Source organism: Coturnix japonica, chromosome 11 (assembly GCF_054131305.1).
Source record: "Coturnix japonica strain WE chromosome 11, WE-NBRP24, whole genome shotgun sequence".
Classification (NCBI taxonomy): Eukaryota; Metazoa; Chordata; class Aves; order Galliformes; family Phasianidae; genus Coturnix; species Coturnix japonica.
In genome coordinates this window covers 2503872-2526364 of record NC_140673.1, presented here as the reverse complement: position 1 = coordinate 2526364, position 22493 = coordinate 2503872, and the positions used below count along the sequence as shown (strand labels likewise).

The window sequence follows — 22493 nt, the reverse complement described above, 5'->3', positions numbered from 1 at the left end:
GGGGTCCCCATTCAGAAGGTGCTAATTGACAAGTGAAACAAGACTGGGACCCAGGAATGCACAGGCTTGAACTGATTGAAAGTTCCTCCCTCCTACTTCCTCCGTGTTGTGGTACTTCCTGCTGAGCAGGGCAGCAAAACCACAGCAGATGGGTGAACTCATGAGTAGCCGGTACTGTGTTGAACTAAAGTTGATTAAAAGTTCCTCCCTTTTCATGTCATAGGTACTCTCCCCTGAGTGGGGCAATGAAACCTGAGTAGCTGATACTAAGCACGGAAGGAGGGATGGGCAATTCTAATAGCCTGGAGCGTATTTTGAAAATGTTGTGGGACTTCAGTTCTTGTCTTGCTCTGCTGGGGCTTGACTGGGCAAGACATAATTGGTAGAACCCACAGGCAATATGTGAATGGGCAGCAGACTTAAGGGCAGAATGGAAATATTACTGAAGAAAAGGGAAAGCATCAGTTTGTGCAGTACTCGGGGCAGTGCTGGTCACAGCTCCGGAGTGCCGTGGGCAGCAATGATTCTCAGGAGCCAGCATTACCTCCTCCTTGCAGGAGACAGTAGGAAAACTACAAGAGCAGCTGGTTGAGGAGCAGCAGCAGTCTCAGTAACTGGAAGTGCTGATGAAGTGCTTGGGGAAGGAAAAGGAGGGGCCTTCTGCCTCAGCTCTATCCCAGCACCCAACTAGCACAGGCTCAGGATAGGCTCAGAAAATTCATCCCTCCAGGCTAGTGAGACCTCAAATTAAGGTGGAATACAACTGTGATGAGGAGCACAGGGGACATCAGCTGACCATTACAAGCAAGGAAACAATGTACTCACTGGAGAAGTATAACAGGAATGCTAAGCAGATGGAGACAGAATATGTGTAGAGTTTCCCTATTGGGGGGGGAACTGTGTACTGTTAAGTGAGAAGGCAGAAGGTTTCTTCCTAACCACCAGGAACAATCAAGCCCCACAACCCCTGTCCCAGAGGGCAGCTTATTGGGCAGGAAGAACCATGAGTAAAAGGCCTTGAGCTGGGGATTTCCAGGTCCATTATGAGTGACCAAACCAGCAAGGATTTAGAAATTCTTTTCCACAACTGGAAGGGCAAACCAGGCAAGACTCTCCCTCCGTCTGCTCCCTAGGAGCAGACCCTACACATCAAAACCACATCAGAGCTAACTCCTTCTGCTTTCCCCTCGTGAGTTACGTTCAATCCAGGGACTGGAGTGGGAAACTGCCATTCCAGTGTGTGTTAAGCAAGGGGGGAGATGGGACACATGGATACTCATTAACCCTTGCACATGAGAACTGTTAAGTTGTGGATGATGGTGTAGTTTAGGGAGTCTCCCCCCAGTTCCCCATTCGGCTAGTCCAACTCATAGACTACTGTGTATATACCCAGCCCTACTTCTGTCCAAGACAACAGACATGAAGCCCATCCTATAGTAGATGAATTACACAATCAAGGGATAATAGCACCTGCAAACTCTCCTGATGACTCTCCTGTATGACAGGTGTGGAAGCCTAATGGAAAATGGGAGACTCACAGGTGCCTGGATGCGAACACTGCCCCTTCAGCAACAGCTGTCCCAAATGTTTCAGAATTGATTGCTGCTCTACAGGAACAGGCTTCTGCCTTTCTGGCTGCTCTTGATGTCTAAGACAGGTTTCTTATGGTCCCCTTGAGGAAGGCAGAGGACAGTCAGTTTGCACTTACTTGAGGGACTGCAGTGCACATTCAGCTGATTACCCCAGGGATACAAACACTCGCCCACTCTGGCGCTCAGAGCATAGGCACGGAGGATGGAGAAGGTTACGTTGGACCACAGTGTCCAGGTTTGTCCCTATGCTGATGACATCCTCATATGGGGGAATGATGTCTTTATGGGAATACCCAAGACGACACAGTGTGGCACCTGAGGAGCCCCGATCCAGCTGGGACACTCTTGGTCTCCTCTAGCCAGGTGCCTGGTTACAGACACAACAGCACTCTCCCACCAGGGCTTCAGAGGCCCTCAAGCCTTTCATCACAGGCCACCTCACACACACACACCAGCTCAGCCAGCTCACACTTTGCAAGCGAGAAATCACCGTGCCTTGCACGCCCACGCTCTCTGCACTTGCTGCCATCACTGACACGGGGATCCACTGCTCCATTCTCTGATCCCAGTAGCTGCACAGAGACCAAACGTGCACAGACCAGACAGCACTCAGCCAGGATAGGGTTAAGGGATAAGGTTTAATCAGATTTCTACATATACAGGATTGGGTGTTTCATCTCTGGGAGCTATTCTACAACTACAGGACAAGGGGAAATGGACTTAAGATGAAAGAGGGTAAATTTAGGTTGGATGTTAGGGGGAAGTTCTTTACTAGGAGCGTTGTGAGGCCCTGGAACAGGCTGCCCAGGGAGGTTGTGGATGCCCCGTCCTTAGAGGTGTTCAAGGCCAGGTTGGATGGGACCTTGGGCAACCTGATCTAGTAATTGTGGAAGGTTGGTGGCCCTGCCAGGCAGGGGGGTTTGGAACTTCATGATCCCTGAAGTCCCTTGCAATCCAGGTCATTCTTCAATTCTGTGATTTAGTTTGTTGTCTCTGGGAGCTGCCTGGTGTTTGCAGCCTCGTGCCTTTCCTCTTCCTGTCCCCTGATGCAGCTGCAGGTGCAAACTCTGCGCAGAGCCCGAAGCGCCATCCTGATGACAGCTGGCATCCGGCGGCGAGCCGCTGCGTGTGGTGCGTCAGTGGTACCTGTTGGGGACAGAGAGCTGTAGGCAAGAGGCAGAGGCACGGCCCTGCCTGCCACCCACCACCATGGAATTTCCCTGGGAGGACTGCACTGCATGTGGCAGGGCACAGAACGCCGCTGGCCTCCGTGCCACTTGGTGGGCATGGCTTTCTGCCCGGGGACGTACCTGGGCCATCCTCCGGTGCATCTCTGAAGCACACGGAGCTCTGTGCACGTTTTCTGGCCTCTGCAGAAACCTGTGTGGAGAGAACAAAACCACAACCCAGTCTGTCACTGCCCGGTGATGCTGTGGGTGCCACGCGCCCAAGGAACGGATTGCCTTTCCAGGCCCCTTTGCTTGAAGGTAAGGCAGGGGTAACAGAAGGGTTCTCCACCCTAATGCGTGGAGCTGGCTGGAAAGGAGACAGCACCAGGCATCTTGCCACAGCGCAAGCTGCAGGCACCTCTCCTGCCTCTGCCTCAATTTCATGCCTGGTACCAACCACACACGCCTTGCTCACCTCGTCCTGAGGGCCCACATCTGCTCCCACACATGCTGACACCTGCTCCTCAGGCCTGGGATCTGCAGCCACAGATGATGCTGAAGATGTGGTCTCCACATCAACTGATGAATTATCAGATGTGCTGGGTGTTAAACTGACTGCCTCTGATGAAGTATCTTCCTCAGAGTAATAATCCCAGTCTTCCTCCACAGCATCCACTTTTGAAGTGCAAAGACGGGAGGGCAGGTGGATGCCCTCATCTGTCTCTGCAGTGTCTCTGGTATTCAGCATGCTCTCAGCAGTGCTAGAAGAACTGCTGCTGTCATCGCTGGAGTCTTCTTGCACAAGTGGCAGTCTACCAGCCAACAATTGGAAATCACCAGAGTCAAGAAATGAGGTATGACCCCTTGATGTTGTGGGCCGGATGGCTGGCATGCCCTGAGTAGCGCTAGCAGTGTTGAAAGCATCACCTCTTGCCTGTAGTCTTAGCTGACTGGGGCTCATCACACTCCTTGGCCAGGAAATATTCCAGTGTGACAACATCCGCTCATTTCTGTCCTCATCAAGAATTCTTCGGAGTGCTGGGATCATATGAGGGCACCCACAGGCCCTCCTGTGGGATCCTACAGGATCCTGGAAACTCCCTGCTTCTTCCAGAGCTTCAGGCATGGCCACAGATGGTTCTTCTCTTTCTCCTCCCTCAGACACTGACAAGAGGAGTGCGGCTGCATTGGCCTCCACTGCAGAGCATGCAGACTCAGAAGAATAGGAGCTTTCTGAATCTTCTTCTGTATCTACATGTGATGCAGACAGAGGCTCCAGGAGAGATGCTGAACACACAGCGTGTGCCTCATCAGATGGGGCAAGAGATGCAACCTGCAGGGTGCCAGATGACTCTCCTGCCGTTTCTATCCCAGCACTCTCTCCTAGTTCTTGCTGCGAATCCTGGACTAGAACATCCCTAGCTGGGGAATCATCAGAGGCAGAGGAGCATTCAGTGTTGGAAGAGGTTGAGTTCTCCTCATCTTCAGGATTGGTTGCTGGCAAGGGCTCGAGGTGTCCTTCAGGCTCAAGGTCTACAGTCAGAGAAGCTGCACATACAGTGCCTGCCTCAACAGGTAAGGCAAGAGATGCGCTGCACAGGTTGCCAGATGACTGTCCCGTGGATTCCTTCTCAGCAGCCTCTTCCAGCTCCTGCAGCTCAACCTGCACTCCAGCATCACTGGTTCGGGAACCACCAGGGGCAGGAATCTGTCCCTCAGCCCTGGATGTCACAGAGCCTATGCCCAGTCTTCCCTGAGCAGCGCCGGCAGCGCTGGCACCGTCTGCTGCCGCTCGGGGCACGAGAAGCCTGGGCACGCTCACAGGGTTTGTCCAGCCGGTGTTGCGACTGGACACCTGAGGTCTTCGGGGAAGTGTTGGGAGTCTGACGCTTCTAATGCCGATGGTGCATTCTCTGCCTCGCGCAGCAGGTGCGCAGGCTGCTGCACCAGAACGCCGGGGTGCAGCTGCCGGCATCCCTGGCCGCCTTAAGTGAGGCAGCAAGGATGGCTGAGGCTGTCTCCGTTGCCCGCCGGCACTGCTGCGGCTCACCGACAGCGTGAACTGCCACCCGCCCGCCTGCAAGAGAAGCCGAGGAGAAACACCAGGTGAGCGCGGTCCGTCCCGCTCCCGCCCCACGGAGCACCGAGGGCAGCGCTCATGTGGGCGGTCCCCGCGCCACGCGGGAAGACGTTCGGCCTCGCCTCCCTCGGGCTCCCTACCTGTGCGCGGCGGCTCCCGGAGGCCCGCGAGCTCTCCGGGCCGGGCAGCGGCGGCAGATGGACGCCGTGGAGGGACGAGCCCGGGCTCCGGCTGCCCGGCGGCACCGCTCGCGGCGCCGTGCGGCCCACCTGTGGGGAGAAGGAGGCGTGAGATGGAGGTGGCCAGGTCGCCACCGGCGGCCCGGCCGAGCCCGGCCCCGCTGCTCTCCGCCTGCCTCACCTGGCGGCGTTCCTGCACGCGTGGCAGCCCTGCGTTGGGCTGGGAGTCGTCCTTCTCGCGCTTCTCGCTCATCTCCGCGTCCTCGCACAGAGGCACAGGGAAGCACCCAGGAGCTGCTGCCTCCTCACGGAGCCGCTGTCCTGAGAGTGAGCGGCACTCCCTCCAGGGGACGCTGACCCCTCAAGGCAGCCCCGCGTCACAACGGCCTTCGGGTTCGATGCCGGCCCGCGTCACAAAGCCCTGGCGGTTACGACAGCCCACTGTGACAGCCCTCCGCACGTGCCTGGCAGCCGGCTGCCTGTGACTCAGCGTGGTCCTGATGACGGGCCACGAGCGGTGAGTGGCAGCATGTCGGGGACAGATGGCTATAGGCAAGGGACAGGGCAAGCACTGGGCAATGCCTTGCATGCTCCCCGCCACCACAGCTAGTTGAACTCAGTTGTTCCTTTCTGTGATGTCTCTCCACCCAGTTGTGGACATATCTGGGCCATCTCCTGACGTTCTGTGCTCCTCCTGTGGACTCTGCAGAAACCTGTGAGGCAAGAGCAAATCCACAGCTCTGTAGGTTCCTGGCCAGCAACACTCCACAAGTTCCATGTTATCTTCTGGCTTGTCAGACATGCCCTTCACATGAAGGCAAGCCAAGTGTTATGGAGAGGATGTCCACCTTTGTGCATGGAACTGGATGGAAAGTAGATATGACCAGGCATCTCCTCACAGTGCACACTCCAGCGTAGCTCCTGGAGTCTGTGCCTTCATTTCACACCTGGTACTGACCACATGGATATTTCTCACCTCGTGCTGATGGCCTTTTACGCTCTTTTGCGTGCAGATGAATGTTCCTCCGGTCTGAGATGTGCAACCAGAGGGGAAGCTGAAGGCACGGTCTTTGCCTCAGCAGATGAAGCATCTGATATACTTGGTGGGACACTGACTGCTTCAGCAGCATCTTGAGATTGTCTTTCTTCCTCTACAGCCTGCAAGTATAGAGTTTATTAGAGTAAAAACTACAGGGTAAGGGCAGCTGTCAGTGCAGTGTCTCTGGCATCCAGTTGGCTGTGATCTGTGCCAGCAGCATTGGCATCTTGGTCTGTCATCTGTGGTCTGTCCCTGCGCATCGTGCACTCTTAATATACCGAGTACGGGAAGGACCAGAGGCAGGAAACTGGCCATCAGCCCTCGCTGTTGTGATGGAGATACCTTGCATGCCCTGAGCAGTGTTGGCAGAACTGGCACCATCATCAGCTGCTTGGGGCTAAGAAGCCTGGGCTTGCTCGTTCTGTATGCCCTGGACCCATTCCAGCAGGACAACATCTGTTCCTTCCTTGCCCCATCACGGATCCCCAGTTTGCTGGGTGAACTGGAAGATATCCATAGGCCTCCCAGTAGATCTCTCTGGGATCTTACAGCGTTTGTGGTTCTCCCAGAGCTTGTATGGAGAACCCAGACATGGCCACAGCTGTTTGTTCTCTTCCCCCTCCCTCACATGCTGTCGGCGCACTAGCCTCCTCTGGACAGTGTGCAGTCTTGGGAGAAGTTGAGTGTTTTGCACCTCTGGTGACTGAGGCAGACAGACTCAAGTTGCCCTGCAGGCCCTGGGCCTGAGTCCAGAAGAGAAGCTGAACGCGCTGTTTCTGCCTCTTCAGATGGGGCAAGACCTGTGCAACAACAAATCACCAGAAACTGTCCTGCAGTTTCTCCCTCAGTGGGCTCTTCCAGCTCTTGCTGCACAGCCTGCACGCTTATGTCTGAGGTCTGGGAATCACCAGATACCAGAAACTGGCCCTCAGCATTCGCTGTTGTGGTAGAGATGCCAAGCGTGCCCTGAGCAGTGCCGGAAGTGTTGGCATCATCATCTGCTGCTTGGGATCTCCAGTGCCCTGGCCCTTTCACGCTGTTTGGCCAGGACACATTCCATCTGGACAACATCTGGTCCTTTTTCTCCTCATCACGAATTCTGCGGATTGCTGGGATCGTGGCAGAATATCCACAGGCCATCCTGGTGATTTCTCTGGGATCTTGTCTCTTTGGAATAAGTGCAGCCTTGGAAGAAGCTGAATTTTCCACATCTTCAGGCACAGATGGGACAGAGTCTCCTTGTTTGCTCTTTGCCATGACGTGCCTCCCCTTCTGAGCCCTTCTTTGCAGATGGGGAATGTGGTGTAGAGGCTGCACCAGTGCCTCGGGTGCCCTCCCGAGCGTCTGTCCAAGCCATGGGGATCTTACCAGCATTAGTGGCTTGCACCTGGGCAGTTGTTGCTGGTGCTCCCAGGCTGCTGGTGCATGCACCATGCCCCGGTACTGCCAGCTGCACGCCAACTCTTGGGCTTCTGGCTGCAGCGCACAGGGTACCCTTGCTTGGCTCTAGCGTGCAGAGGCATGAGAACAGTTAGAGTCTTTGAGGGCTGGCGCCCTGCTCTCAGATCTCACTGCCAGGTCTTGGACATGCAAGGTTCCCTGAAGGACCTGGAGAAACTTCTGGGAGTCTGCCGCCTCTAATGCCTATGGCACGTGCTCTGCCTCTTGCAGCAGGTGCGCAGGTTGCTGCTTGCAGAGCAAGCAGCTTATGGGCATTAGAAGATGCTGCTGCATGCTGGGGGTGCAGCTGCCGGCATCCCTGCTCACCTTAAGTGAGGCAGCAAGGATGGCTGAGGCTGCCTCCTTTGCCCGCAGGCACTGCTGCGGGTCACTGACAGCGTGAACTCCCACCTGCCTGCAAGAGAAGCCGAGTTAGAAACACCAAGTGAGCGCGGTCCTTCCAGCTCACGCCCCACAGAACGCTCAGCCACGGGCATCTGCTGCCCGGCTCCCCATAGCCAAACCGGCAGAGGACGGTCCCCATATGGCAGCCCCCACGGCCCTACTGTGGCAGCTCTGCTCACATGCCTGGGCAGCTGGCTGGCTGCGGCTCAGCCTCATCCTGATGACAGCTGGCCACCAGCAGCAAGTTGCAGTGTGTGATGCGGCAGTGGCTCCTGTGGAGGACAGAGAGCTGTAGGCAGGGGGCAGATACCTGTAGGCTAGGGGCAGGGCAAGCACCAGGCAAGGCCCTACCTGCCTCCAGTCACCACAGCTTTCCCCTGGGAGAGGTGGCCTTGGCACAGCAGTACTCTGTACACAGAGCTGCTCACTGGGCTGGTTGGGGTCGGCAGGCCCTCACTGGGATGTCTCTTCACTTGGGGACATACCTTGGCTTGCTCATGCTATGCAGCCAGGATGTGTTCCTACTGGACAACAATATCCTCCCCCCTGCTTCCCGCCATGTCCTATCACTACACTTGCAATAAGTTTATTCACCTGAAGTTTCTAAACTCCCTTGAAATATCGGAAGTTCACAATGAGGTCTCCCTGCAGCCTTCCCTTTTCTGGGCTGAACAATCCTGGAAAACGCATGTATATGTATATATATGCGTATGTATGTATGTGTATATACATGCATATTTACAAAACAAGTGATTTCTTCCCCCCCACCAAGTTACGCGCAGCCTGTCCCTGAGCAGTGTCTGCCCCCTTCCTGGCCAGATCCGCACGGTTTTATTTGCTTTTGTATGATGTCATATGGTGTGAGTGCCCCTTCCTGTTCCTTGTCCCCTCCCAGCCCCCTCGCTGGCAGGACAGTAGGAGAAGCTGAGGAACAGAAACATCCTTGGCTCTGTACATCATGGCTCAGCAACAACCAAAGCTCTGATGCGCTATCGGCATTCTTCTCCTAAAGCCAAAACATGGCATCACACCAGACACTGTTAAGAAAATCAGCTTCTTAATTTTAGTCTAGACAGATCAACAGGAGGAAAGGAAGATTTGCTTTTCCAGAATAAGCAACAGAGGAAAGGTCAAGAACAAGTGAAGAAACAAACAAGCTAAAGCTATCAACCATTTCCAAAAACATTTTGATGAATTAAAACCTACACCACCGAAAACACGTGACTTGAGTCTAACTTCATTTCTGCTCTGAAAAAATCACTCTGTCTTTTTCTAGTTCCTTCTTAAGTTTCTTGTTTTATTGTACCCTGCTCTCAGCCTTAAACTCATTTATTCTCACTAACAAGGAAGGACATGTTAAGGAAGTAAAGGTTGGGGGCACCTTGGGTTGTAGTGACCACGAGATGGTGGAGTTCAAGATCCAGAGTGGAAGAAGCAAGGTAAAAAGTAGGATTGCTACCCTGGACTTCAGGAGAGCCAACACTGGTCTCTTCCGGGACCTGCTTGGCGCTATCCCGTGGGCTAGGTGTTAGAAGGTAAGGGGGCCTTTGAGAGCTGGTCAGCATTTAAACAGCGCTACTTCCAAGCTCAGGATCAGTACATCCATCTGACTACGAAATCGGGAAGGGGTGGCAGGAGACCTGTGTGGATGAGCAAGGAGCTCATGCACAAACTCAAAGGGAAGAAGAAGGTCCATGAATGTGGAAAAAGGGTCTGACCACTTGGGAATAATATAGGAATGTTGTCATGGCCTGCAGGGATGTGATGAGGAAAGCTAAAGCCACCTGGAATTGAATCTGCCTAAAGTGATAACGGATAATAAAAAAGGCTTTTTAAAGTAAGTTAACAGCAAAAGGAAGACTAGGGAGAACAAGGGTCCCCTACTAAGTGAGGGGGGTGTTCTTGTAACAGGGGGATGCTGAGAAGGCAGAGTTACTGAATACCTCCTTTGCTTCTGTCTTCAGTGAAAAGGCTCTCCCTCTGGAATCCCAGACCCTGGAGGTTAGTGAGAGGGTCTGGGGAATGGGAGACTTCCCTTTAGTCAGGGAAGAGGTGGTCCGTGAGCTCCTAGGTGACACTGAGTTCCATAAATCCATGGGGCCTGATGGGTTGCATCCACAGGTGCTGAGGGAGCTGGCGGAAGTGATTGCTGAACCGCTCTCTCCATCATCTTAGAGAGGTCTTGGAGAATGGGGGAGGTCCCTGAAGACTGGAGGATAGCCAGTGTCACTCCAGTCTTCAAAAAGGGCAGGAAGGATGATCCAGGTAGTTATAGGCCAGTCAGCCTCACCTCTGTCCCTGGAAAGGTGATGGAACAGGTTGTGCTGGATGCCATCTCCAAACAATTGGAAGAAAAGGAGGTTATCAGGAGTAGCCATCATGGGTTCACCAGGGGGAAGTCATGCTCAACCAACGTGGTAGCCTTCTATGACATTGTCACTGGCTGGGTGGGGAGAGGGCGGTAGATGTAGTCTACCTTGATTTCAGCATGGCATTTGATACTCTTTCCCACAGCATCCTTATAACAAAGCTGAGGAAGTGTGGGCTAGATGAGTGGACGGTGAAGTTTGAGAGCTTGCTGGATGGCAGAGCTCAGAGCATTGTCATTGGTGGTGCAAAGTCTGTTTGGAAACCTGTAACTAGCGGCGTTCCCCTGGGGCTGGTGCTGAGTCTGGTCTTGTTCAACACCTTCATCAATGACCTTGACAAGGGGATAGTGACCACCCTCAGCAAGTTTGCTGGTGATACGAAGCTGGGAGGATTGGCTGACATGCCTGAAGGCTGTGCTGCCATTCAGTGAGACCTGGACAGGCTGGAGAGCTGGGCAGTAAGAAACCGGATGAGGTTTAACAAATGCAAGTGAGGAGTCTTGCACCTAGGGAGAAATAATTGCATGCACCGGTACAGGCTGGGGGAAGACCTGCTGGAGAGGAGCTCTGCTGAGAGGGACCTGGGCGTCCTGGTGGACGACAGGTTGGCCATGAGCCAGCAGTGTGCCCTTGTAGCCAAACAGGCCAATGGCATTCTGGGGTGCATTAAAAAGAGCGTGTCCAGCAGGTTGAGGGAGGTGATCCTCCTCATCTACTCTGCCTGGTGAGGCCTCATCTGGAATACTGTATCTAGTTCTGGGCTGCTCAGTACAAAGAAGACAGGGATCTCTTGGAAAGAGTCCAGCGGAGGGCCACAGAGATGGTGAAGGGCCCAGAGCATCTCCCCTATGAGGAGAGACTAAGTGAACTGGGTCTGTTTAGCCTTGAGTTAAGAATGCTGAGAGGGGGTTTGATCCAGGTCTATAAATACCTGAGATGTGGGGTCATAGTTGTGATGCTGGTCCCCTTTCGGTAGTGTGCGGGGACAGGACTAGGGGTAATGGGAAGAAACTACAGCATAGGAAGTTCTGCACGAAGAACGAAGAAGTGTGGAAGAACTTCTTTATGGTGAGGGTGACAGAGCACTGGAACAGGCTGCCCAGGGAGGTGGTGGACTCTCCTCTGGAGATATTCAAGACCCGACTGGATGCCTACATGTGCAACGTGGTGTAGGGAGCCTGCTTTGGCAGGGGGATTGGACTCGATGATCTCTAGAAGTCCCTTGCAACCCCTACAATTCTGTGATTCTGTGATTCTGTGAGATGTGGATCCTCTGGGGGACAGATGGCCATAGGTATGGGACAGGACGGGCACTGTATTCTGAAAATGTCAAGGGACTTCTCCTGGTGTGGAAGCCTAATGGGAAGTGGGAGACTTATAGGCACCTGGATGCCAACACTGCCCCTTCAGCAACAGCTGTCCCAAATGTTTCAGAATTGATTGCTGCTCTACAGAAACAGGCTCCTGCCTTTCTGGCTGCTCTTGATGTCTAAGACAGGTTTCTTATTGTCCCCTTGAGGAAGGCGGAGGACAGTCATTTACTTGGAGGGACTGCAGTGCACATTCAGCTGATTACCCCAGGGGTACAAACACTCACCCACTCTGGTGCTCAGAGCATAGGCACGGAGGATGGAGAAGATTATGTTGGACCACGGTGTCCGGGTTTGTCCCTATGCTGATGACATCCTCATATGGGGGAATGATGTCTTTGTGGGAATACCCAAGACTACACAGTGTGGCACCTGAGGAGCCCCGATCCAGCTGGGACACTCTTGGTGTCCTCTAGCCAGGGCTTCAGAGACCTTCAACCCTTTCATCACAGGCCACCTCACACACACAGCAGCTCAGCCAGCTCACACTTTGCAAGCGAGAAATCACCGTGCCTTGCACGCCCACGCTCTCTGCACTTGCTGCCATCACTGACACGGGGATCCACTGCTCCATTCTCTGATCCCAGTAGCTGCACAGAGACCAAACGTGCACAGACCAGACAGCACTCAGCCAGGATAGGGTTAAGGGATAAGGTTTAATCAGATTTCTACATATACAGGATTGGGTGTTTCATCTCTGGGAGCTATTCTACAACTACAGGACAAGGGGAAATGGACTTAAGATGAAAGAGGGTAAATTTAGGTTGGATGTTAGGGGGAAGTTCTTTACTAGGAGCGTTGTGAGGCCCTGGAACAGGCTGCCCAGGGAGGTTGTGGATGCCCCGTCCTTGGAGGTGTTCAAGGCCAGGTTGGATGGGGCCCTGGGCAACCTGATCTAGTAATTGTGGAAGGTTGGTGGCCCTGCCAGGCGGGGGGGTTGGAACTTCATGATCCTTGGGGTCCCTTCCAACCCAGGTCATTCTTTGATTCTGTGATTTAGTTTTTTGTCTCCTGGAGCTGCCTGGTGTTTGCAGCCTCCTGCCTTTCCTCTTGCTGTCCCCTGATGCAGCAGCAGCAGCAGCTGCAAACTCTGCACAGAGCCCGAAGTGCCATCCTGATGACAGCTGGCATCTGTCGGCGAGCCGCTGCGTGTGGTGCGGCAGCGGTACCTGTGGGGGACAGAGAGTTGTAGGCAAGGGGCAGAGGCACGGCCCTGCCTGCCACCCACCACCATGGAATTTCCCTGGGAGGACTGCACTGCATGTGGCAGGGCACGGAATGCCGCCAGGCTCCGTGCCACTTGGTGGGCCACCTGAGCTCGGTAGGCCCCTCCCTGGGATGGCTTTCTGCCCGGGGACATACCTGGATCATCCTCCAGTGGATCTCTGAAGGACACAGACTTCTCTGTATCTCTTCTGCCCTCTGCAGAAACCTGTGTGGGGACAGCAAAACCACAGCCCTGTAGGCTCCTGCGCAGCAACATTCCAGATGCCAGGGCCCCATGGAAGAAGGATACCTCCCTCCTGGCTTGTCAAACATGCCCCTGGCTTGAGGGAGATGTTATGGAGGGGATGTCCACCCTTGTGCACAGAAGATGGCTTGAAAGGGGACAGCACCAGGCATCGCCCCACAGTGTACACTCTGGCATAGCTCCTGCCTGTGCTCTGATTTCACACCTGGTGCTGACCAAGTGCACTTTCCTCACCTTCTGTTCATCGCCTGTAGTTTCTGGTCCTTCGCATGCATCCACAGGGGAAGTTGAAGGCGTGGTCTTGACTTCATCAGATGAGGAACCTGAAATGCTTGGTGGTACACTTACTTCTCCCTCACACTCTGGCAGGAAGAAGGGTGTTTCACTGGCCACCTCTTCGTCCTCAGGAACTGATGCAGGGAAAGGCTCAAGCAGTCCTGCAGGCCCATGACCTGCGTCCAGAACAGAAGCTGAATGCCCTGTTTCTGCACTGTCCTGTGCTGCTTCGGGCATGCTCCTGTTTGGCCAGCAGATGTTCCAGGTGGACAAGATCTGTTCCTTCCTCACGTCAACAGAAATTCTCAAGGTTGCTGGGTGTACTGGAGAACGCCCATAGGCCTCAATGCTGATCTCTATGGGATCTTGCAATTTTGGTGCTCCTCCCAGAGCTTGTGTGGATGATTCTGGAACAGTCATTGCTGCTGCTTCTTTTTCTTCTTCCTCACATGCTGACAGCAGTGGTTCTGTGTTGGCCTCCTCTAAACAGTGCTCAGTCTCAAAAGAATCTGACTTATCCAGATCTGCTGGCACCGATGCATGCAGAGGCTCAAGGTATCCTGAAGGCCCAGAAGCTGCATCCAGAACAGAAGCTGAACACACCTTTTCTGCATCAACAGATGCGGCAAGACACGCACTCTGCAGGTCACCACATGACTGTCCTGCAGTTTCTGTCTCAGCAATCTCTTCCACATCATGCTGTGCATCCCGCACTCCAGCATCCCAGGACTGGAACATCAGGGCAGGAAACCAGCCCTCCACCCTCGATGTTGTGGTACAGAGGTTCAGCATTCCCTGGGCAGTGTCAGTGGCATCAGCACTGTCTTCGGTTGCTTGAGACCTCAGCAGCCTGGGCATGGTCATGCTGTTTGGCTGGAATGCGTTCGAACTGGACAGCATCTGTTCCTTCTTTGCTTCATCCCGGATTCTCCGGATTGCTGGATGAACTGGAGGACATCCATACTCCTTCCCACACACCTCTCTGGAATCTTGTAATCTCTGTGCTTCTCCCAGAGATTGGTTGGAGAACTCAGGCATGGGTTCTGCCACGTTGCTCTCCTCTGGAAAGCATTCAGCCTTGGAAGAAGTTGAGTTCTCCCCATCTTCAGGATTGGTTGCTGGGAAGGGCTCGAGGTGTCCTTCAGGCTCAAGGTCTGCAGCCAGAGAAGCTGCACATACAGTGTCTGCCTCAACAGATAAGGCAAGAGATGCGCTCCACAGGTTGCCAGATGACCGTCCCGTGGACTCCTTCTGAGCAGCATCTTCCAGCTCCTGCAGCTCAACCTGCACTCCAGCATCGCTGGTTTGGGAACCACTGGGGGCAGGAATCTGTCCCTCAGCCCTGGATGTCACAGAGCATACGCCCAGTCTTCCCTGAGCAGAGCCAGCAGCGCTGGCACCGTCTGCTGCCGCTCGGGGCACGAGAAGCCTGGGCACGCTCACAGGGTTTGTCCAGCCGGTGTTGCGACTGGACACCTGAGGTCTTCGGGGAAGTGTTGGGAGTCTGACGCTTCTAATGCCGCTGGTGCATTCTCTGCCTCGCGCAGCAGGTGCGCAGGCTGCTGCTTGCAGAGCAGGCAGCTTACAGACATTAGAACGCCGGGGTGCAGCTGCCGGCATCCCTGGCCGCCTTAAGTGAGGCAGCAAGGATGGCTGAGGCTGTCTCCGTTGCCCGCCGGCACTGCTGCGGCTCACCGACAGCGTGAACTGCCACCCGCCCGCCTGCAAGAGAAGCCGAGGAGAAACACCAGGTGAGCGCGGTCCGTCCCGCTCCCGCCCCACGGAGCACCGAGGGCAGCGCTCATGTGGGCGGTCCCCGCGCCACGCGGGAAGACGTTCGGCCTCGCCTCCCTCGGGCTCCCTACCTGTGCGCGGCGGCTCCCGGAGGCCCGCGAGCTCTCCGGGCCGGGCAGCGGCGGCAGATGGACGCCGTGGAGGGACGAGCCCGGGCTCCGGCTGCCCGGCGGCACCGCTCGCGGCGCCGTGCGGCCCACCTGTGGGGAGAAGGAGGCGTGAGATGGAGGTGGCCAGGTCGCCACCGGCGGCCCGGCCGAGCCCGGCCCCGCTGCTCTCCGCCTGCCTCACCTGGCGGCGTTCCTGCACGCGTGGCAGCCCTGCGTTGGGCTGGGAGTCGTCCTTCTCGCGCTTCTCGCTCATCTCCGCGTCCTCGCACAGAGGCACAGGGAAGCACCCAGGAGCTGCTGCCTCCTCACGGAGCCGCTGTCCTGAGAGTGAGCGGCACTCCCTCCAGGGGACGCTGACCCCTCAAGGCAGCCCCGCGTCACAACGGCCTTCGGGTTCGATGCCGGCCCGCGTCACAAAGCCCCGGCGCGGGGCTCCCCTCGGGCATCTCCACGGCCGCCACCGGACCTTTCCCAGCGGCGCCATCGCTGTCGCTGACGGGCTCGCCCTCGGCTGCGCTGGGGCCGTGGAACCGGCTGGAAGCGGCCGCGTCCGGCACGGAGCGGCCCCTGTCCTCGTCTCGTTGCCCAGCCTGGCCAAGTACCCCCGGCCCAAGCGGCTCGTCCGCACCTCAGCCCTTTCTTCGTGTTGCAGTTCTCCAGGACCCGTTTAGAGCACGGATCTGTCGCGCTCTGTGGAGGAGCCTGTGCTGGAGTAGATGGATGTGGCCTGAAGGACTGAGGCTGCAATCCGTGGAGAGCCACCTGAGGAGCAAAGTGCTGGACGCAGCTTATTTCTCTAGAGATGAGCACACTGTGGAGCAAGAGTTGTGGTGGGAGCTGCACCTCATAATGAGACTCATGATGGAGCAGTCTGTGCCAGAATAACTTTTCTCCTTGGCTTGAATCCAGATTGATTCTTGACAAACTGCAGTCTGTGTGAAGTCCTCATAGGATCACTTTGGGAAGGAGTGCATCCCAGAGGAGGGGCTTCATGCTGGAGCTGGGGACAAGGTGAATGAACCAGCTGCAGAGTTGAAGCTTCATTATGTGTCCACAATACCTAATTTCCCAGTTCCTGCAGTCAGTTTATTTCTTAAACAGCTCATGGCTGCCCCAGGGCACATAAATTTCAGGATATGTTTCGGAGTAGACCTTTGCCTAATTAGCTATCAACTTGGGGACTTAAAAGGAATGTGAATTATTTAGGCCACTGTTGAATAAAGAGGTTATGAGCTAAGTTTTGTCAAAATACTGAGAAACAGCTTCTCACATCAATTGCATTTTCACAGAATCACACAGAATCACAGAATGGCTTGGGTTGGAAGAGACCTCAAGGATCATGAATCTCCAACCTCCCCCACCACAGACAGGGCCACCAGCCTCCATGTTTAATACCAGACCAGGCTGCCCAGAGCCCCATCAGACACCTTGTACACGTCTAGAGATGGGGCATCCGCAGCCTCTCTGAGCAGCTGTTCCAGCACCTCACCACTCTAGTAGCAAAGACCTTCCCTCACATCCAACCTAAATCTTCCCTCCTTCAACTCCTGGCTTGTCAAACATGCCCCTGGCTTGAAATGCAATCCTCTTCAGCTTGCAGCATTTAATTGGTGTCACAGATGGGGTCCCCATTCAGAAGGTGCTAATTGACAAGTGAAACAAGACTGGGACCCAGGAATGCACAGGCTTGAACTGATTGAAAGTTCCTCCCTCCTACTTCCTCCGTGTTGTGGTACTTCCTGCTGAGCAGGGCAGCAAAACCACAGCAGATGGGTGAACTCATGAGTAGCCGGTACTGTGTTGAACTAAAGTTGATTAAAAGTTCCTCCCTTTTCATGTCATAGGTACTCTCCCCTGAGTGGGGCAATGAAACCTGAGTAGCTGATACTAAGCACGGAAGGAGGGATGGGCAATTCTAATAGCCTGGAGCGTATTTTGAAAATGTTGTGGGACTTCAGTTCTTGTCTTGCTCTGCTGGGGCTTGACTGGGCAAGACATAATTGGTAGAACCCACAGGCAATATGTGAATGGGCAGCAGACTTAAGGGCAGAATGGAAATATTACTGAAGAAAAGGGAAAGCATCAGTTTGTGCAGTACTCGGGGCAGTGCTGGTCACAGCTCCGGAGTGCCGTGGGCAGCAATGATTCTCAGGAGCCAGCATTACCTCCTCCTTGCAGGAGACAGTAGGAAAACTACAAGAGCAGCTGGTTGAGGAGCAGCAGCAGTCTCAGTAACTGGAAGTGCTGATGAAGTGCTTGGGGAAGGAAAAGGAGGGGCCTTCTGCCTCAGCTCTATCCCAGCACCCAACTAGCACAGGCTCAGGATAGGCTCAGAAAATTCATCCCTCCAGGCTAGTGAGACCTCAAATTAAGGTGGAATACAACTGTGATGAGGAGCACAGGGGACATCAGCTGACCATTACAAGCAAGGAAACAATGTACTCACTGGAGAAGTATAACAGGAATGCTAAGCAGATGGAGACAGAATATGTGTAGAGTTTCCCTATTGGGGGGGGAACTGTGTACTGTTAAGTGAGAAGGCAGAAGGTTTCTTCCTAACCACCAGGAACAATCAAGCCCCACAACCCCTGTCCCAGAGGGCAGCTTATTGGGCAGGAAGAACCATGAGTAAAAGGCCTTGAGCTGGGGATTTCCAGGTCCATTATGAGTGACCAAACCAGCAAGGATTTAGAAATTCTTTTCCACAACTGGAAGGGCAAACCAGGCAAGACTCTCCCTCCGTCTGCTCCCTAGGAGCAGACCCTACACATCAAAACCACATCAGAGCTAACTCCTTCTGCTTTCCCCTCGTGAGTTACGTTCAATCCAGGGACTGGAGTGGGAAACTGCCATTCCAGTGTGTGTTAAGCAAGGGGGGAGATGGGACACATGGATACTCATTAACCCTTGCACATGAGAACTGTTAAGTTGTGGATGATGGTGTAGTTTAGGGAGTCTCCCCCCAGTTCCCCATTCGGCTAGTCCAACTCATAGACTACTGTGTATATACCCAGCCCTACTTCTGTCCAAGACAACAGACATGAAGCCCATCCTATAGTAGATGAATTACACAATCAAGGGATAATAGCACCTGCAAACTCTCCTGATGACTCTCCTGTATGACAGGTGTGGAAGCCTAATGGAAAATGGGAGACTCACAGGTGCCTGGATGCGAACACTGCCCCTTCAGCAACAGCTGTCCCAAATGTTTCAGAATTGATTGCTGCTCTACAGGAACAGGCTTCTGCCTTTCTGGCTGCTCTTGATGTCTAAGACAGGTTTCTTATGGTCCCCTTGAGGAAGGCAGAGGACAGTCAGTTTGCACTTACTTGAGGGACTGCAGTGCACATTCAGCTGATTACCCCAGGGATACAAACACTCGCCCACTCTGGCGCTCAGAGCATAGGCACGGAGGATGGAGAAGGTTACGTTGGACCACAGTGTCCAGGTTTGTCCCTATGCTGATGACATCCTCATATGGGGGAATGATGTCTTTATGGGAATACCCAAGACGACACAGTGTGGCACCTGAGGAGCCCCGATCCAGCTGGGACACTCTTGGTCTCCTCTAGCCAGGTGCCTGGTTACAGACACAACAGCACTCTACCACCAGGGCTTCAGAGGCCCTCAAGCCTTTCATCACAGGCCACCTCACACACACACACCAGCTCAGCCAGCTCACACTTTGCAAGCGAGAAATCACCGTGCCTTGCACGCCCACGCTCTCTGCACTTGCTGCCATCACTGACACGGGGATCCACTGCTCCATTCTCTGATCCCAGTAGCTGCACAGAGACCAAACGTGCACAGACCAGACAGCACTCAGCCAGGATAGGGTTAAGGGATAAGGTTTAATCAGATTTCTACATATACAGGATTGGGTGTTTCATCTCTGGGAGCTATTCTACAACTACAGGACAAGGGGAAATGGACTTAAGATGAAAGAGGGTAAATTTAGGTTGGATGTTAGGGGGAAGTTCTTTACTAGGAGCGTTGTGAGGCCCTGGAACAGGCTGCCCAGGGAGGTTGTGGATGCCCCGTCCTTAGAGGTGTTCAAGGCCAGGTTGGATGGGACCTTGGGCAACCTGATCTAGTAATTGTGGAAGGTTGGTGGCCCTGCCAGGCAGGGGGGTTTGGAACTTCATGATCCCTGAAGTCCCTTGCAATCCAGGTCATTCTTCAATTCTGTGATTTAGTTTGTTGTCTCTGGGAGCTGCCTGGTGTTTGCAGCCTCGTGCCTTTCCTCTTCCTGTCCCCTGATGCAGCTGCAGGTGCAAACTCTGCGCAGAGCCCGAAGCGCCATCCTGATGACAGCTGGCATCCGGCGGCGAGCCGCTGCGTGTGGTGCGTCAGTGGTACCTGTTGGGGACAGAGAGCTGTAGGCAAGAGGCAGAGGCACGGCCCTGCCTGCCACCCACCACCATGGAATTTCCCTGGGAGGACTGCACTGCATGTGGCAGGGCACAGAACGCCGCTGGCCTCCGTGCCACTTGGTGGGCATGGCTTTCTGCCCGGGGACGTACCTGGGCCATCCTCCGGTGCATCTCTGAAGCACACGGAGCTCTGTGCACGTTTTCTGGCCTCTGCAGAAACCTGTGTGGAGAGAACAAAACCACAACCCAGTCTGTCACTGCCCGGTGATGCTGTGGGTGCCACGCGCCCAAGGAACGGATTGCCTTTCCAGGCCCCTTTGCTTGAAGGTAAGGCAGGGGTAACAGAAGGGTTCTCCACCCTAATGCGTGGAGCTGGCTGGAAAGGAGACAGCACCAGGCATCTTGCCACAGCGCAAGCTGCAGGCACCTCTCCTGCCTCTGCCTCAATTTCATGCCTGGTACCAACCACACACGCCTTGCTCACCTCGTCCTGAGGGCCCACATCTGCTCCCACACATGCTGACACCTGCTCCTCAGGCCTGGGATCTGCAGCCACAGATGATGCTGAAGATGTGGTCTCCACATCAACTGATGAATTATCAGATGTGCTGGGTGTTAAACTGACTGCCTCTGATGAAGTATCTTCCTCAGAGTAATAATCCCAGTCTTCCTCCACAGCATCCACTTTTGAAGTGCAAAGACGGGAGGGCAGGTGGATGCCCTCATCTGTCTCTGCAGTGTCTCTGGTATTCAGCATGCTCTCAGCAGTGCTAGAAGAACTGCTGCTGTCATCGCTGGAGTCTTCTTGCACAAGTGGCAGTCTACCAGCCAACAATTGGAAATCACCAGAGTCAAGAAATGAGGTATGACCCCTTGATGTTGTGGGCCGGATGGCTGGCATGCCCTGAGTAGCGCTAGCAGTGTTGAAAGCATCACCTCTTGCCTGTAGTCTTAGCTGACTGGGGCTCATCACACTCCTTGGCCAGGAAATATTCCAGTGTGACAACATCCGCTCATTTCTGTCCTCATCAAGAATTCTTCGGAGTGCTGGGATCATATGAGGGCACCCACAGGCCCTCCTGTGGGATCCTACAGGATCCTGGAAACTCCCTGCTTCTTCCAGAGCTTCAGGCATGGCCACAGATGGTTCTTCTCTTTCTCCTCCCTCAGACACTGACAAGAGGAGTGCGGCTGCATTGGCCTCCACTGCAGAGCATGCAGACTCAGAAGAATAGGAGCTTTCTGAATCTTCTTCTGTATCTACATGTGATGCAGACAGAGGCTCCAGGAGAGATGCTGAACACACAGCGTGTGCCTCATCAGATGGGGCAAGAGATGCAACCTGCAGGGTGCCAGATGACTCTCCTGCCGTTTCTATCCCAGCACTCTCTCCTAGTTCTTGCTGCGAATCCTGGACTAGAACATCCCTAGCTGGGGAATCATCAGAGGCAGAGGAGCATTCAGTGTTGGAAGAGGTTGAGTTCTCCTCATCTTCAGGATTGGTTGCTGGCAAGGGCTCGAGGTGTCCTTCAGGCTCAAGGTCTACAGTCAGAGAAGCTGCACATACAGTGCCTGCCTCAACAGGTAAGGCAAGAGATGCGCTGCACAGGTTGCCAGATGACTGTCCCGTGGATTCCTTCTCAGCAGCCTCTTCCAGCTCCTGCAGCTCAACCTGCACTCCAGCATCACTGGTTCGGGAACCACCAGGGGCAGGAATCTGTCCCTCAGCCCTGGATGTCACAGAGCATACGCCCAGTCTTCCCTGAGCAGCGCCGGCAGCGCTGGCACCGTCTGCTGCCGCTCGGGGCACGAGAAGCCTGGGCACGCTCACAGGGTTTGTCCAGCCGGTGTTGCGACTGGACACCTGAGGTCTTCGGGGAAGTGTTGGGAGTCTGACGCTTCTAATGCCGATGGTGCATTCTCTGCCTCGCGCAGCAGGTGCGCAGGCTGCTGCACCAGAACGCCGGGGTGCAGCTGCCGGCATCCCTGGCCGCCTTAAGTGAGGCAGCAAGGATGGCTGAGGCTGTCTCCGTTGCCCGCCGGCACTGCTGCGGGTCACCGACAGCGTGAACTGCCACCCGCCCGCCTGCAAGAGAAGCCGAGGAGAAACACCAGGTGAGCGCGGTCCGTCCCGCTCCCGCCCCACGGAGCACCGAGGGCAGCGCTCATGTGGGCGGTCCCCGCGCCACGCGGGAAGACGTTCGGCCTCGCCTCCCTCGGGCTCCCTACCTGTGCGCGGCGGCTCCCGGAGGCCCGCGAGCTCTCCGGGCCGGGCAGCGGCGGCAGATGGACGCCGTGGAGGGACGAGCCCGGGCTCCGGCTGCCCGGCGGCACCGCTCGCGGCGCCGTGCGGCCCACCTGTGGGGAGAAGGAGGCGTGAGATGGAGGTGGCCAGGTCGCCACCGGCGGCCCGGCCGAGCCCGGCCCCGCTGCTCTCCGCCTGCCTCACCTGGCGGCGTTCCTGCACGCGTGGCAGCCCTGCGTTGGGCTGGGAGTCGTCCTTCTCGCGCTTCTCGCTCATCTCCGCGTCCTCGCACAGAGGCACAGGGAAGCACCCAGGAGCTGCTGCCTCCTCACGGAGCCGCTGTCCTGAGAGTGAGCGGCACTCCCTCCAGGGGACGCTGACCCCTCAAGGCAGCCCCGCGTCACAACGGCCTTCGGGTTCGATGCCGGCCCGCGTCACAAAGCCCTGGCGGTTACGACAACCCACTGTGACAGCCCTCCGCACGTGCCTGGCAGCCGGCTGCCTGTGACTCAGCGTGGTCCTGATGACGGGCCACGAGCGGTGAGTGGCAGCATGTCGGGGACAGATGGCTATAGGCAAGG

The 22493-nt window shown here is 55.2% G+C and overlaps 3 protein-coding genes across 3 annotated transcripts; all 3 read right to left on the bottom strand.

Moving 5' to 3' along the window:
• Positions 1-2211: 2211 nt before the first annotated feature.
• LOC146758909 (uncharacterized) lies at positions 2212-5672 on the bottom strand. The gene has a single exon (XM_085511972.1). The coding sequence runs from the start codon at positions 5271-5273 to the stop codon at positions 2559-2561; it is 2715 nt and encodes a 904-aa protein (XP_085368098.1). The 5' UTR covers positions 5274-5672; the 3' UTR covers positions 2212-2558.
• Positions 5673-12280: 6608 nt separating this feature from the next.
• On the bottom strand, positions 12281-15547 carry LOC146758908 (uncharacterized). Its single transcript, XM_085511925.1, has 3 exons — positions 13349-15547; positions 13006-13075; positions 12281-12812 (listed from the first exon to the last, which is right to left on the bottom strand). The coding sequence occupies exons 1-3, from the start codon at positions 15545-15547 to the stop codon at positions 12640-12642; spliced, it is 2442 nt and encodes an 813-aa protein (XP_085368051.1). The 3' UTR covers positions 12281-12639.
• A 3579-nt stretch (positions 15548-19126) lies between these two features.
• On the bottom strand, positions 19127-21964 carry LOC146758907 (uncharacterized). The gene is made up of 3 exons (XM_085511909.1): positions 20152-21964; positions 19818-19887; positions 19127-19653 (listed from the first exon to the last, which is right to left on the bottom strand). The coding sequence occupies exons 1-3, from the start codon at positions 21649-21651 to the stop codon at positions 19487-19489; spliced, it is 1737 nt and encodes a 578-aa protein (XP_085368035.1). The 5' UTR covers positions 21652-21964; the 3' UTR covers positions 19127-19486.
• Positions 21965-22493: the final 529 nt, after the last annotated feature.